Source organism: Lepidochelys kempii, chromosome 7, assembly GCF_965140285.1.
Source record: "Lepidochelys kempii isolate rLepKem1 chromosome 7, rLepKem1.hap1, whole genome shotgun sequence".
NCBI classification, from domain to species: Eukaryota; Metazoa; Chordata; order Testudines; family Cheloniidae; genus Lepidochelys; species Lepidochelys kempii.
In genome coordinates this window covers 65,390,847-65,405,644 of record NC_136386.1, presented here as the reverse complement: position 1 = coordinate 65,405,644, position 14,798 = coordinate 65,390,847, and the positions used below count along the sequence as shown (strand labels likewise).

General features: G+C 38.7%; 1 protein-coding gene across 3 annotated transcripts in view; it reads left to right on the top strand.

Moving 5' to 3' along the window:
* POLR3A (RNA polymerase III subunit A) overlaps positions 1-14,640 on the top strand; it is a 53,440-nt gene extending 38,800 nt beyond the window's left edge. For all 3 annotated transcript variants that reach the window (XM_073353229.2, XM_073353230.2, XM_073353228.2), the window contains 10 exons: positions 388-474; positions 569-651; positions 2,727-2,897; positions 3,556-3,649; positions 3,783-3,875; positions 5,590-5,754; positions 6,492-6,656; positions 7,047-7,178; positions 8,618-8,750; positions 11,308-14,640. In XM_073353229.2, the coding sequence (XP_073209330.1) occupies positions 388-474; positions 569-651; positions 2,727-2,897; positions 3,556-3,649; positions 3,783-3,875; positions 5,590-5,754; positions 6,492-6,656; positions 7,047-7,178; positions 8,618-8,750; positions 11,308-11,453 (1,269 nt within the window). In that variant the 3' untranslated portion in view covers positions 11,454-14,640. The remainder of the gene's footprint in view (positions 1-387; positions 475-568; positions 652-2,726; positions 2,898-3,555; positions 3,650-3,782; positions 3,876-5,589; positions 5,755-6,491; positions 6,657-7,046; positions 7,179-8,617; positions 8,751-11,307) is intronic.
* The last annotated feature ends 158 nt before the right edge of the window (positions 14,641-14,798 follow it).

Below are 14,798 nucleotides of genomic sequence, written 5' to 3'. Positions count from 1 at the left end.
CTAAAACGCAACAGCTGGGGAGCAGGAAAAAGAGGGTAAGTGGGAAGCAGAAGGATCCTCCAAAGTGGAAAATCTTAGGTCAGCAAAGTCAAAACTATTTTTGTCAGTTTCTAGGAGAATGCTGAGGAAGGATACTTTATATGTATTGGTACAAATTCCTGATGTACTGTGGTTGGGTTTTTTTCAGTTACGCCAAGGGTGAATTTGGTTTGTGGTACCCACATACTGTGTGTCTAGGTTTTGCTGTCTTCCTTCTCATAGTGTGCATTTCTGATTTAGTATTGTAAAAAAGTTCTTCCAGATCTGTAACCAAATAGCATTTACCATAGTAAGGCTGGAGTATGAGACTCAGATATTGCATAATTACATTTATTTTTTTAATTTCAGGAGATTAAAAAGTTCATCAAAAGCGTTTCTGAAAAGATCAAAAAAACCAGGGACAAGTATGGCATTAATGACAATGGCACAACAGAGGTAACTGCCTTCAGAGGGGTAACAACAAATGCACTTACAGTAAAGCTCCATAGCCCATTGGATATCTAACATTTCTGTCTCATTGTCTCTTCAGCCACGTGTCTTGTACCAATTGGATCGAATTACCCCAACGCAGCTAGAGAAGTTTCTAGAGACCTGTAGGGACAAATACATGAGGTACAAGTTTCAGGTCTTGTTTTCTTCTAATTGGCTTATATCAATCTAGTGTTCACCATTTATTATACAAACTAGGGGTAGGGCTTGTAACTGATTGACTTAAATCTGAGAATGTAATTGTTGCTACAATAGTGCTTTCTGTCGCTTCTGTTGGTGTGACTTATGTCGCTCTGGGGTGTGGGGTTTTTTTCCAAACCTCTGAGCAACATAAGTTATACTGACAAAAGTGTTAGTGTAGACATGGCCTTAGTGTTGGGATACTGTTCAAGTTAGGTCAATTTGAAGGCCATTACAACCTTGACTGTTACTCTTGATCTATAAACAGACTGTAGACAATCATTATCTTTAGTTTCACACAACATTGGTCCACAGTCTGACCCTCATTTCTGGGAGACCGCTTCTGTGCTGTAAGAAAACGCTGATAGTCTGGAGGCTCTTCTCTCTCTGTTATTCATTGTGAGTTGATTCATATATACAGAAACGGTTCATAATGCCTTGGGATTGGTTCATTGGGATATAAATGAGGGTGATAGCTATCCTCTGGTCTCCTACGTGCACTCACTGCATTGGTTATTTGCTAAGCTTATTGCTGCTGTCGCTTAATGCTTCTAGAACAGTGGTTTTCAACCTTTTTTCATTTGCTGACCCCTAAAAAATTTCAAATGGAGGTGCAGACCTCTTTGGAAATCTTAGATATAGTCTGTGGACCCCCAGTTGAAAACCACTGTTCTAAAAGCACTAGATTTATGTTGAAGATAATTAACAAGTCTGCTGTAAATTAACTGACTTGTTGGTTTTCTTTGCTTACACTCACATGGGTAATATTTTTCAGTGCAAAGCATATTACCTGTTACCTGTTCCACAGCTTCCTTTTTGGTGTTAACATGTTTGTATAGCCTTGGATGGTGTTCGAGATACACTGGTAAATTCTGGTTTTAATTAAGGTTTTGATGTAGTAATCTTCTCCTTGTGATTTTTGGAAGGGACTTACTTGCTGTGAAACATTTCTTTGCTTAGTTACATTGTAGTTTGAGCAGGAGTGGCACCACCGAGAACTCCTACCAAGACTGAGGTACTCTCTCTGTCAGAGAGAGACGTAGCTATACCAGTGTAAGTTTTGAGTGTAGACCAGCCCTAATTTAAATAACTGTTGTTTGCTGCCATACAACCTAGTTGTTGATTGCATCAGATCTCACAGGCTAACGTCTGTAAGGCCTGGTTGTATTGGAAAGGATGTTCTCCAAGGAAAACCCAGGGTTATGCTGAAGGTTGCACTGCTGATTTAGCAGGTGGCATTCTCCCTTGACTTTGGTGTTAGGGGAAGATGTGTTCCTGGAGTGCTGATCCCATTTCACTCTTTGCAAAAATAGAAGTGTTAATTCCAATGTCCTGACAAAACTGCAGTTTAAAATGTAACTTCTGATCAGAACCTCTCTTCTTCTTTGTAGCTTCATGTTGCATATGGTGGGATACTTCACTTCCTGTGCTGTTGCTGTTATCTGTTTGATTAGCTGATTTATTGATGCTATAATAAAGCAATAACATGATCTGATTTTATTCTCATTAGAGGCTCTCCCTCTCTCAAAAATTAGACTTCTCTAAGGTGACCCATGATACAGAACTTTTTCTCTTGAAAAGCCAAAAAAAGAGCTGCTATAATGTACTGAAATCCAGTATGGAGAATTTGTATTTGGAAAATGAGAATTGCCAGTGTGTTGGTTCACAATAGTCCATCTGATGACAAATTCTGAGCAATGACCAGTACCTAATACTTCAGAAGAAGATGAACTTTTTTAGTTGACCTGACCAGTTGTGGAATGTTTTACACCTGGGGCAGAGGAATTTCTCTATGCCCCTGGCAGTCGTTCAGATTGCATGAGATTGGTGTTTGTCTCTTTTCCTGCCAGCCCCAGTGCTGGCAAAGAAAATACAGTTTAAAAACTCTTATTAGCACTCCTGGAATAATGCTTAACTTTGCTCAGCCTAGATTTAGTGTCTTAATGAGCAATTTGTTTTATACGTGTTTTTGATCAGAAGTTTGTTTGGTTTTTTTTAACCCCTGGCTTTCTTCTTAGGGCACAGATGGAGCCTGGCTCTGCAGTAGGAGCTCTGTGTGCTCAGAGTATTGGTGAGCCTGGCACACAGATGACTCTGAAAACCTTCCACTTTGCTGGTGTTGCCTCAATGAACATCACTCTGGGTGTTCCTAGAATCAAAGAAATTATTAATGCCTCCAAAGCAATCAGGTACTGAAACCTTTTTTTTATTTCTCTCCTTTAGTGAGAAGTGATTAACCTGCAGCCCAAAGTAGGATCTGTCTTACAGGAATATGAGAGGCTTACACTGTCAGATAGCCAAACAAGATGAACTAGGTTACTCATCAAATTTATATCTTAATTGGCAGAAAATCACATATTTCATTCCATCCAAATAATGACTTTTCTAGTGGCCAAAACACAAGGTTAGGTGTTCATTTCCTTTGAAACATTCACTTAAAGACTACAGACTGTCAAGAGATTAGTCTACATCAGATGAGTCTAGCTCAAGCAGTAGTTAAAGCACTTGAATATTTCTGATGTGCAACTGGAGCCATATTTAAGCACTGCTCAGTAAACTAAGCCATAAAAACTTACTATAACCTCTTGGAGTATGTGTACGTTGGAGTTTGAATTCCAATAACTGTCTTATTCCTTCAAGCTTGAGTTATTTAAAGAATAATTTTCTTAGAGATTGTCAATTTTGGGGTACTATTATTTCCTAGCAAGCAGCAGTCTTTTACAGCCTGTCCTATTTGTCCCTGTAGTGAATGGTAGTTGAGACAGTCCACAGAAGCTAGGATGTACAGAAAGCTGCTATTTTATAATCTAGCTAGTAAATTTTATAGCTGTGTCTTATTCTGCGTAGCACACCTATTATCACAGCACACTTGGACAAGGATGATGATTCTGATTTTGCCCGTCTGGTTAAGGGAAGAATTGAGAAAACCCTATTAGGAGAGGTAGGAAAATCTTCACTGTTGGTACTAGATTAAATTTAAAAACTCTAGTCTGTATTATTGCAGACTCTTTGTAGTGGACAGTAACCATTCTGAGGGAGATTCTAACTATTCCATATTGATCTGTAACTTACAGATTTCCGAGTACATTGAAGAAGTGTTTCTTCCTGATGATTGCTTTATACTGGTCAAACTCTCTCTGGAGCGGATTAGACTGCTGAGACTAGAGGTGAGTTTTTCAGATCTTGCTGACTGTACTACTTGGAAAACCCAGAACAAGCAGTGGTCCCTTCCTCCACACCAGTTGATGCCCTTTTCAGAGATGTCAATGAAACAAGGTAGTTAAAGAGCAAATGGAAAGTGCCATCCACAGGACGTCCATATAAGGTTTACAACTCCATTTAGTACTCAAAGTTGACATTTCAGAACATTGCCTAGAGCTGGGAATAGCACAGGCAAGCAGTGTTGAGGTTTCCTGACCTATTTAACTTCAGGATTTATTCAATAGACCAACTAAGTTTTTCACAGATTTATGGTCATCTTGTAAGTAGACCATTGCTAAAATTATTTTCTCTTGAGCTTTTCGCTAGGAACAAATCTTCTGAGGTGAATGGCTGTTGTGCTATGTGGCCTTCAGAATGCAAGTTTAATTTTGTGAGACAAGGTGCGTGAGGTAGTTGTCATGCTGTCTGTGAGAGTCTATCTCAGGGCAGACGATCGAAAACAGGGCGGACAACCCAAACTGGTGGTATGCTCTATAATTAGATTTTACAAGCTGGACTTAGTGATTAAATGGTCACGTACACCAAAAATCACACACTGTTCAGGTTGCTTCCAACTGCAAGAGACCAGTCACTTACCCCAGATCTTACACAAAAGACAGCATATGTAGCCAGTCCTGTAACAAACTATCTAAAGGTTTATTAACTAGAAAAAGAAATAAAAGTTGTTTACAAGTTAAAGCAAGCAAACCTACACAAATGAGTTCCTAAACATGATTCCTAAAGATGATACAGATGTGATAATCTGTCATTTCAAAATGTCTTTCAGGGTGGACCCTGGGGATCTCTGCCTCTGTATAATGTTTCTGCCCCTGTGGTTAAAACAGCAAAGAGATGACAAATTTTTATGTGACCATGTTTTATCTCTTACATTTGGCCTTCCAGTCCATGAGACGAACCCCCTTGTACATAGCATTTCCAAGACCATAGAACCATTGACCAATCCTTTGTACTATGATGATTCTTAATGGCCCGTTTAATCTTGATAGGCCTCCTTACTGTGTGTGGGAGATGATTCCCGTGCGTGGGTTCACAAGTTCAGAGCAAACATTTTCAAAGTTATAAAGCAATATGTACATATTTCTTTACAGCATGGGGTACAGACATTACAAGTGAGACTATGAAATGCTTGCAAGTTGCTGCATGCATTAGAGTCTAAACACTAAATATATTCTGGTAAGACTAAGACCTGTTTTGAACAAAACTAACATACAGGTGAGCTGGTTTGGTTTCCAGCTATGAGTTTGTCAGTTCTTAGCTAATGCCTACAGCCTTGGCCAGAGCTGGCAGGTGGTTTACCAGCATCACAGTAATATCTTCATTATTCACCCACCTTGTGTGTCTAATATCCTGGGACCGACACAACTGCAGTAACACGGCAAATAGTTTAGTTCTGTGTCCTATTCAATAAAAGTTCACCCTTATACAACACTTCAGTGAGACTGAAGTGGCATCTGAGCCCGTGTGGACCATCTGCACAGGGGCACATGTCACTCTGAGAGCCATTTTGTGATAATCTGCAAGCATTCCGTTTGTTAGCCCCATGCAGCTGTGATAGTATCCTGATTGATTAGTGGAGCAGAAATCTGATTTCTGCATGGCTGAAAGATTTAAAATAGTTAAAGGACATATTTTAATATTCAAGGAATCATTTTGCCACAGGTGAATGCAGAGACTGTGCGATATTCTATCTGCACTTCTAAGCTAAGAGTGAAGCCTGGGGATGTTGCCGTTCATGGAGAGGCAGTTGTTTGTGTGACCCCTCGTGAGAATAGTAAGAGTTCAATGTATTATGTCTTGCAATCCCTGAAAGAAGAGCTACCAAAGGTAAGTAAATCTCTTCCTTTTGCAATTGGTAACTGCTTCAATTTGTATGAGGGAAATACTTGTGTTCTAGATTGTATTGAGTGTCAATATGGTCTAGCTGTCTGAGTCCAGAACTCCTCGGTTTTAATGCCAGCAATGCTTAACATTTCCTGTCTCTCTCCCCCTATATAAAATGGAGATTGTAATATTTTTCTTACAACATTCTTACAAAGTATGTTTGATCATAAGACATTTAGAAGCTGGAAAGTGCTATTTGAGTACCAAATTTTCTACCACTTAAAAATAGGGCAGGTTTTGAAAGGAGCCCATAATAAAATCTGTCAAATGCATTGCCAAGCTTATGTGTGAGGATCAAGTCTAGTTTAGGTTTAAATGTAATTGCAAACAAAAACCTGTAACTGACAGGGTGCATGCTGAGTGTCATATAGAGGAAGAGGCAGAGATCTGTGGTACGTCTGATTTTCTGGACCCCCTAGATGTGGGGGCAGAGAAGACTAGTTATAAAACAGTAATGTGGTGAATGCCCCTCTTACATGTCTCTCTGGAGCATTCAACACATAATAGAAATCAGACACTAATATTTATTTTTGAATGTTCAGACCACTGTATGAAAGTGGAGTTTTTAGATAGCTTTGAGGACTTGATTTAAAGCCTTAGATGTAAGTGTTCTCACGTTGTCTATTTAAAGCTGCATGGACAGGACAAGTTGAGTTTATACAACTTCTTATTTTGAAAAGATTGTAGTGCAAGGTATCCCAGAGGTATCTCGAGCTGTCATTCACATTGATGAGCAGAGTGGCAAGGAGAAATACAAACTTCTGGTGGAAGGAGATAACCTACGAGCTGTCATGGCCACCCATGGAGTCAAAGGAACTAAGACCACTTCTAACAACACTTATGAGGTAATGCTCAAGTGTGTGTTATCACTACTTCTGGCTGCATCTTGATTCCTACTTATGCTCATTTACAGACAGTTAATGCAATTTACAACTGATCACTTCTACTTTCACAAGTAACCTGTCAGTGTGTGTATTATCATAAAAGGCTAATTCAGCTGCCAACTGCAATTACTTTTAATGAGCAAATGTTTTTATTAATTCAGGATCTTTAAAAAAAAAAAAAAAAAAAAAAAAAAAAAGTGGTGGGTTGGTAGAATGTGCATCCCAGGAAAATCACTTCAGATTTTTCTAGTTAGATCACTAAGAAAATCTTCGGTCCCATGTGCAAGCAAAGAAATGTTTCAGCGGTCCAAGCACTTCACCTCTTCATTTTATCCGTGATCTCTCTCCTAGGTAGAGAAAACACTAGGGATTGAAGCTGCTCGAACAACCATTATCAATGAGATTCAGTACACTATGGTAAACCATGGTATGAGCATTGACAGGAGGCATGTTATGCTGCTATCAGATCTGATGACATACAAGGTTTGTGCTGCGTTCTTTTTGGTCTCTTTACCCAAACTAACTTTATAGAGTCAATAGAAGAGCTTTCAGCTGAGGAGTATTAATAGGCTATATACTGAAGTAACTGCTAATCACACTAATTAAGCCCCATGACTGAGTTGATACCTAAAATTTAAATGGTGACTTAATCCATAATTGGAGAACAGCATGTTTGAAGAGCTTCATTTAGAGGTTGTGGGTGTCTTTATTTCACCCTGGAGGTCAACTCATTGGCACTTTACAATAAAGAGCCTAGGGTTCGTGTGGGCACCCAAGCATGTACACTGCTGTGTATATCTGTTCATATATTTGAAAGCACAGCAGCTGTGCTTCATAGCAGAGGGCAGGGTAGAGTCCTTGCAAATGGAAGCAGATTACATAATGGACTAGGGTTCTAGCACTTGCCATTTTGATGCAATGTCAGTACTCCTCAGGGAAGGAAAATAGCTATTCACCTCCATGATAATGTATATTGACTATAACCGAGCTGTATTTCTGTTAATGTACATAATGGAGCAAATCCTTTCCCATGTGTCAAGCTAGAGGACAGGAGTTTAACGCAGGGGAACTTTGCCCTTAGGGAAAGCAGCTAAGGAATTGTAGCTTTTCCTTGTTTCCTGAAGCTGCAGGGCAGTTACTGTTGCACCTTTGGGACTGCAATAGCTTCTGTGCTGATTGTGGCACCTTTCCAAAATTTTGTCTGCAGCAAGCTCACAGCCCCACTTTCCACTTCATTGGAGAAGGGGCACAGACTACAGTGTTGGTAAGCTTGTCAGGTTTCCAACATCCACTTCTTTCCCTTACCCTTCTGTCCCATGTATCAGAACTGTACTAGCTCCATTACATCAAGGTGTGTTGTAGCAACATGAGTTAGAAACAGGATTAGATCTAATATGTTTACCCTCAGGTGGATTTTTCTAAAGTGACTAAAATCGAGGATTTGCATTATCCAGTCATTTTACACTTGGAGTCAGATTTATCGGCCAACAATAATTGACAGTCTCCGCTAAGTTCTTTATAGCAGCCTTCTAATAGCCTCCACAAAGATGGGGTTTGTTTTGCTTTGAAGTGGTTGATTAATAGTTGAACATTTTTCTGTCATCCATATGCCTTTTTTGATTCACATCTTTTCCAGTTTCATTGACAACATAAAGTTTCAAGCGATTTATAGCTGATCCTACAGCCTGTGAATAAATGCTTTTTGGTTTTATTTAAACTTTCATTACTACCAAAGCTTTAACCTTCAAAAGACTTAAGCATGAAACAGCAGAACAGAGGCTTCACTTCAGACTGTAGACTTTTGTTCAATACTGTTAAAATAAACTATATATTTTGTCGTATCCACTTACTTTGATTCTTCAGTAAATTTAACTGAACCCCTGGAACCATTACTGTCTTTTTATGTTTCTGCATTGATGTAGGGTGAAGTCCTGGGCATTACTAGGTTTGGGCTGGCAAAAATGAAGGAAAGTGTGTTAATGCTGGCTTCTTTTGAAAAGACTGCAGACCATCTGTTTGATGCTGCCTACTTTGGGCAGAAGGATTCTGTGTGTGGTAGGTATTGTCGGTTAGACTGAAGCATGCAGTATTCGCTTATCTGCAACACACCCTTAAAGCGCGTGTGTGTGTGTGTGTGTTGCCTGCCTGCCTGCCTGCCAAAGCTTTCAGTGTGCCTCCGAAAATACTAAAATGAATCTAGGTCATATGCTAGATGCTTCAGAAATGGGGCTGGATAAAACAACTTGTTCCCAGAAGTCTGACAGACACTACCCTGGGGACCACATCCAGTTCCCATCCAAAGGTGTTAATCAGTTGGAGCCCTGCCTGTGCTGCTGGGGATTAAATTTGTCCCTTGGGATTTTTTCCCCTTAACTAAATGAAATAGCAGGAAATTAGTCTCTCTCCTTAATTACCTATCAAGAGCAGTGTTTTTTGTATTCACTCTACAAGTTTTGTTCACTATTACTAAGACCTAAAGTAGATTAAGGGAAATAGTTCCCTGTTTTGTTTTTAGGCTCGCTTTTTGTTTGTACTTTAAAGTGCTGAACATATCTGTGGTACTTAGAATAATGAATAATTATGATGGGTTTTATCAACTGCAACAAGAAAACCCAGAAGGCCAAGGGGCTTGAACTCTTAGGCCATGGGGATAAACAAGGTATAAAATTCTAGCGAGAGCTGTTGTTCAAACTGATAGTTCATCTTCAGAATGTACATGCATATTTCTAGGCTTATAAATTACTGAACTAATATCAGTTGCAGCTTTCTCTTATTCCACTGAACAGATGAAAGGCACAAACTGACTAAAACTAAAATGTAAAAAAGCTGATGCAGTTTTCTAGATCAACTGTATCTTGGTAGTTAAATATTTGAGTTTTGTCATTTGATTGTATATCCTTTTCAACCCTACATTTTAAATTCTCATGCATACTCTGTACATGATTAGAAATCTGTTTATTCCCGTTTGTTTTCCCCATCCAATTTTAGTTCACATTAAAAAAAAAAAAATTTTTTTTTTTAATGGACAGTTATCTACTCAGTTAAGCTGAGGAGTTGGGGAGGCAGGCAGATTTCATTACAACTCTAGTTATCTTGACTACATGTTAGTTCAGAGCCTAGCATAGTGGAGCTGTTATCCTTCATTGGGGTTTCTGGGTGCTACTGAAATATAAAAATACTAATATAACAGAGGCTTCATTTGGGATGTGTTGAAAATATAGAGCTGAATCCATTGTTTTGTTGATAGAAATGCTTGTGAATAGATAGAGATCGTTTGGAAAGCTTGGCATGGGTCGTACATATTTTAAGATCTGTGTCTCTTTCTAGCCATCTGTGCCTCCCTTGTGATTGACTTTTATTAATGTTTGTTTGTCTTTGCTTTGATTGTGGTTAAAGGAAAGGTCTTAAGATGAACTTGCTCCGTCCTGAATGATATGGAAAAGGAAATGTTTGCTCCAATTCCCCTCTGTGACTGAGTTGGTTGCCCTCTCCCTCAGTCAAGACTGTACTAAGGTCCTTTTCACGCTACCCTCTTCATGTAACAGTTTAGTTCAAATAAGGAAATGGGATGGACAAACATAGAATTGTCTTATTTCCAAATGTAAAGAGGTAGTATTGTCAGTTTTTCTTACAGGCAGGCTGTGCACAATCACATGTCCATAAGAGTAGGAAATATAGATACATCGTCATTTTGGTTCGAAGGGCACATGTTATTGCTCTTCATTATTACTTACTTGAATTATTGTAGTGTGTTGGGTCTCCAGTCATAAGCCAGGATCCCATAGTGTTAGGCTGTAGAAACTCAGAACAAAAATAAACAAAAATACAGTCCCTGCTCCAAGGAGCCAACAATCCAAGTAGAGACAAAACACTTTTTATTTTCATGTGTAGTAGCTGAAATCTTTGAACATATAGTAATTGAAGAGCAGTGTTCTAGGGGTACATATCTAAAACACAGTAATACAGCACATTGCTGAAAAGGTAGGAAATAACCTTTTGCATGTACACATCTATTGCATGCATTGCATGGACTTCCAAACCATATATTAACTGACACATCAAAGGCACTGGGGCTCACTTCATGGGCTAAATCCATGGCAAGATTGATAACTTTCAACACATGCACTTCTGAGTCATCAAAATGCAAAAAAAATTAAAACAGCTAAAGTGGTGAGAAACTCCAGACTTCATTTCATTTGAAAATCTGTCAGCCAAAGAGAACTTTACCAGACTGCACAAAAGCCTTGCCGCTGTGACGAGTCAACATGCAGGATATATTCCCAGCAGAGTTTGGTTCATACCTAACAATAGGCAGTGCCTTGTCCACTGTAAATTCCAGTGTCAGACAGAAAGCTATAAATCCATTTTATAACTGAAGCTCCTTCACTGCTGATGGTTGGCAAACGTGTTTAGCAAGGGGGAAAAAAATGCATTGGTTGTGATGAGTATCTTGCTTAACTGTGTCTGGTGGAGAGAGCTTTTGACATGTTTGGGTTTATATGTAAAGGTTCGAACAAGGTTTTGCTGTGGGGACGTCTACAGAGGGGAATCAGCAGAACAAGTAATTTTGGAAACCTTTTAGTCACTTAACCCTGTTTTTTTTCTCTTCTAGGTGTTTCTGAGTGTATCATCATGGGAATTCCGATGAACATTGGAACAGGACTCTTCAAACTGCTGCACAAAGCAGACAAGGAGTCGACCCCTCCTAGGAGGCCCCTTATTTTTGATAACGAATTTCATATTCCACTTATCACATAGGAGCTAGGGGCACCAATGGTATAAAGCTTAGTGTTTTTACTACACTCATCTCAAAATAAGTGTGAGCTGTGACTTGGTAAGTGAAATATTGTCACAGGAGTTGGGCAGTTGTTCACTAGTTGCTGATACAGACTTTTAAAGGAGATACTCGTCTATACATTGAAGTAGAAATTGGTCTAAAATGAATGTCGGTTAACTATGCTTAGTTGCTAATATGCAAGGATTTTCCATGCTACAAATATGAAAAGATGCAACACACTGGCTGGAAGACAACTGGAGGAATTGTTATATTACTTAAAATAAATACTCCCAAAGCTTGGTGGATGCGGTGTAGTAGGAATTGACTTTCTATTTCCTATGTCATCTCAAATAAAAACATCTATTTTCTGACAGATACACTCAATTTCTTGGTGTTGAGAGTTGAGGTGTTTTGAATACAAAGCACAGGTGCAGTGACATTGGTGCCTTTAGAACTGGAAGTTTTTGGACTGCTACCACTAGAGGGTCACTAGTAGAACTGGTTAAATGACTACAAAAGACGCATATAAGGCGGTTACAGCTAAGAATTAGATGTTAAAACATTAGGATACCAGAGGAAGGCAAGCTTTCAGTACCAGAGGAAGGCAAGCTTTCAATCTAATAATTTCTTTACAAAAGAAATATAATTGCTATTAGGTTTTACAAGATGTGTTGGTCCATGCAACATGAAAAAGCAGTGTAAGCCATTTACAAGAAAAGAGCTTTTTGCTCAAGGAGACAATATGTCCTTTGTGCTGAACCTACTAATTGAGATTGGCAAAATGCTGAAGTAAGACATTATTAAATAGTGGCAGAAATATACTGCCTTTTTGCCTGAAAATCATCTCTGCAGTCTCTTTCCCTTAAGGTTTATCGCTGCATTACGGAGCTTGACAAGAGATGTAACCTTGTTTCAGGTGTTCTCATGACAAGGCTAAAGAAAAGTCAAGTAGCATGTGATGGTTTGTCAGTAGATGTTGATTGCAGTGCAGGATAGTAGAAGGTACTACTTTTATCAGGGATTTTTTGCCCCCCAAAGAGCGGGTGATTATTGCTGTATATCCATGGTCTGCTAGTCTGTAGACATGAAGACTTCCTGTAAGCAAAATCCTGGTAACACCACTGAGTAGTCAGAAAAATGAATATAAACTGAATAACTTCTCTGGGTTTACACTAACTAAACTTTCGAAAGTGGGGGCAGCTGAACATGAGAGAGGGGTGTATAAAACACATGCACTGTGTGTGAGGTTGTAGTACTAGATCTAGAAGATAAGTTATACAGTGTGCATCTTAGAAATCTGATGCTTTGTAGTATATGAATAACCATTTGGATTCTTGCAGTGTGGCAGGCTATTGTACCTTGAATGTTCTCGCAGTGCTGTCTAAGGTTTTAGTTTGCTTTTATCAGTACGACTGAGCTATTTACTCTGTTCAGATTTGACAAAGATTTGTTCAACACACTGATCTCTGAATATGGGCAGGGTGTATGTGGAAATGGCCTTTTAATGGGAGCTGCAGAAGTCACATCTGCAGTTCCTAAAGATGAGGAATGAGCACTCCAAGGTTGCATTGAATGCCCAATTCACGCCACCTTGTTCCTCACCCAAACGCACAGATACGTATTAGTAGAAGTATAAGAGGACCAGACTTTGGGAGGCATATACCAGAAGACCAACTCACTTATATTTTGCTTGTGTAATGTCAGTGACTGAATATTGCCATTGTTAATAGAAAACAATGCTGTCAGATTTCTGCGCAAAACTGTGCCTTTTGTATTATCATTTCCATAAACTCTCCTTCTACTATATTATTATTTGGTGCTGTACTTTCCTCCTAAAGATTCTGTTCCAGTGAGATTTAATGGAGGTTACAAAATGTGAAGCAAAGCTGGCATTAAAGTTTGAGAGAAGGCTTTTGTGTACAAGGATGGTACACAGCTAACTTTTTTCATGGTATAGCAAGTGTTATAGTGCTGAAATTGTAAGCATGTGGCAGCCTTATTTTTGTAAATGTCTCATAAGTCACCCAAGGTTCTTTGAACTTTTTTTTTTAATGAGTGAAGTAGAAAAGTCATCTTTCATGTTTGATAATGAAAACTGAAATATTATTGTTTAATATTTAAATATTATTGTTTATTGTTAGAACAATGCCTTACTCTCCCTTTAACTCATTGGAGTAATCTTCAGTCTGAAAATACACGAAAACCGTTCAATATAAATACAATATTCCTGAATGTACACCGGTGATATGCGGGGAAAAATTAACTTTTAAGAACTGTTTTTTGCGTTTGGTTTTTGTTTGTTTGGTAAGCAATATTGCCTGGAAGCAAGCACAGCAAATTTGCTTCAAATAGCTTCATAACTTGGGTCAGAATGGAAAGGAACAGGATAGCCTTCAGAGCAGTCTCCTTAACTTCTAAGGTTAAGATTGTACAATCATGAACTGAAGCCAGCTCAATGTCTAACCTGCTGCGTGCCTGGGTGCATCCAAATGTGACTTGGTCTCTGGGACGGGGTGCATGTGCACTTGGATTTTTATTACATTTCATGGCCAATAGAAAGATACAGTGCTGTGTTAAGAGAAGATAAGCCCTTTTGTCTGTAGAGTCTGAGATGAAGCAGTGATTTCTGTATTTGGAGGAGGATGTATTAAAAAAAGAGAAGACCTAGATGAAATGTTATATATTGCTACCCTAAAATATGAATCTGTGGTTTTTGAGTGAGCTACTGAGACATATCTTATGTAGGTTCAGGCAAGGTAAAAAGAGGACAGATTTGGAGGCCTACAAATCACTAGTGTGGAAATTGGTACTAAACTCATTACAAGCCACTCTTAAATATTTTTGGGAAGCAGTAGCAAAATGCAACCTGCAGAGTAAACTTACATACTTCAGTTGGATGGCCCTCTTGCAGACCAGTAGATCTATATCAAATTATTTGGGGGGAGGGGTATTATTTTAAGGATGTGATTAAGACACAAATTGAGGGATAATAAACTTCTCCTTGCTACAGATAAATACTTGAGTGTAGCATGGAAGATTCTTTTAGTACTGTACTGTGTTGCTATGTATAAAGATTTTTCTAAAGATGTAATTTTGGTGGGCCTTGTATTGGAGCAAGTGACTGCTTCAATTTTTTGTAAATATACATAATAAAACATTTAACAAAAACTTTTCTCTGTTCTGCTCTGTTCTAAGCATGCTTTAATGGTCTTCACTAAATTAAATCTATTAGTTGCTTATCCTGACAAGAGGAAAAAGGAACAAAGGAAAAGTAGAAATTTTAGGTCTGCTTGCTGATGCATTGGTTGTTACGTTCAAATGAATTT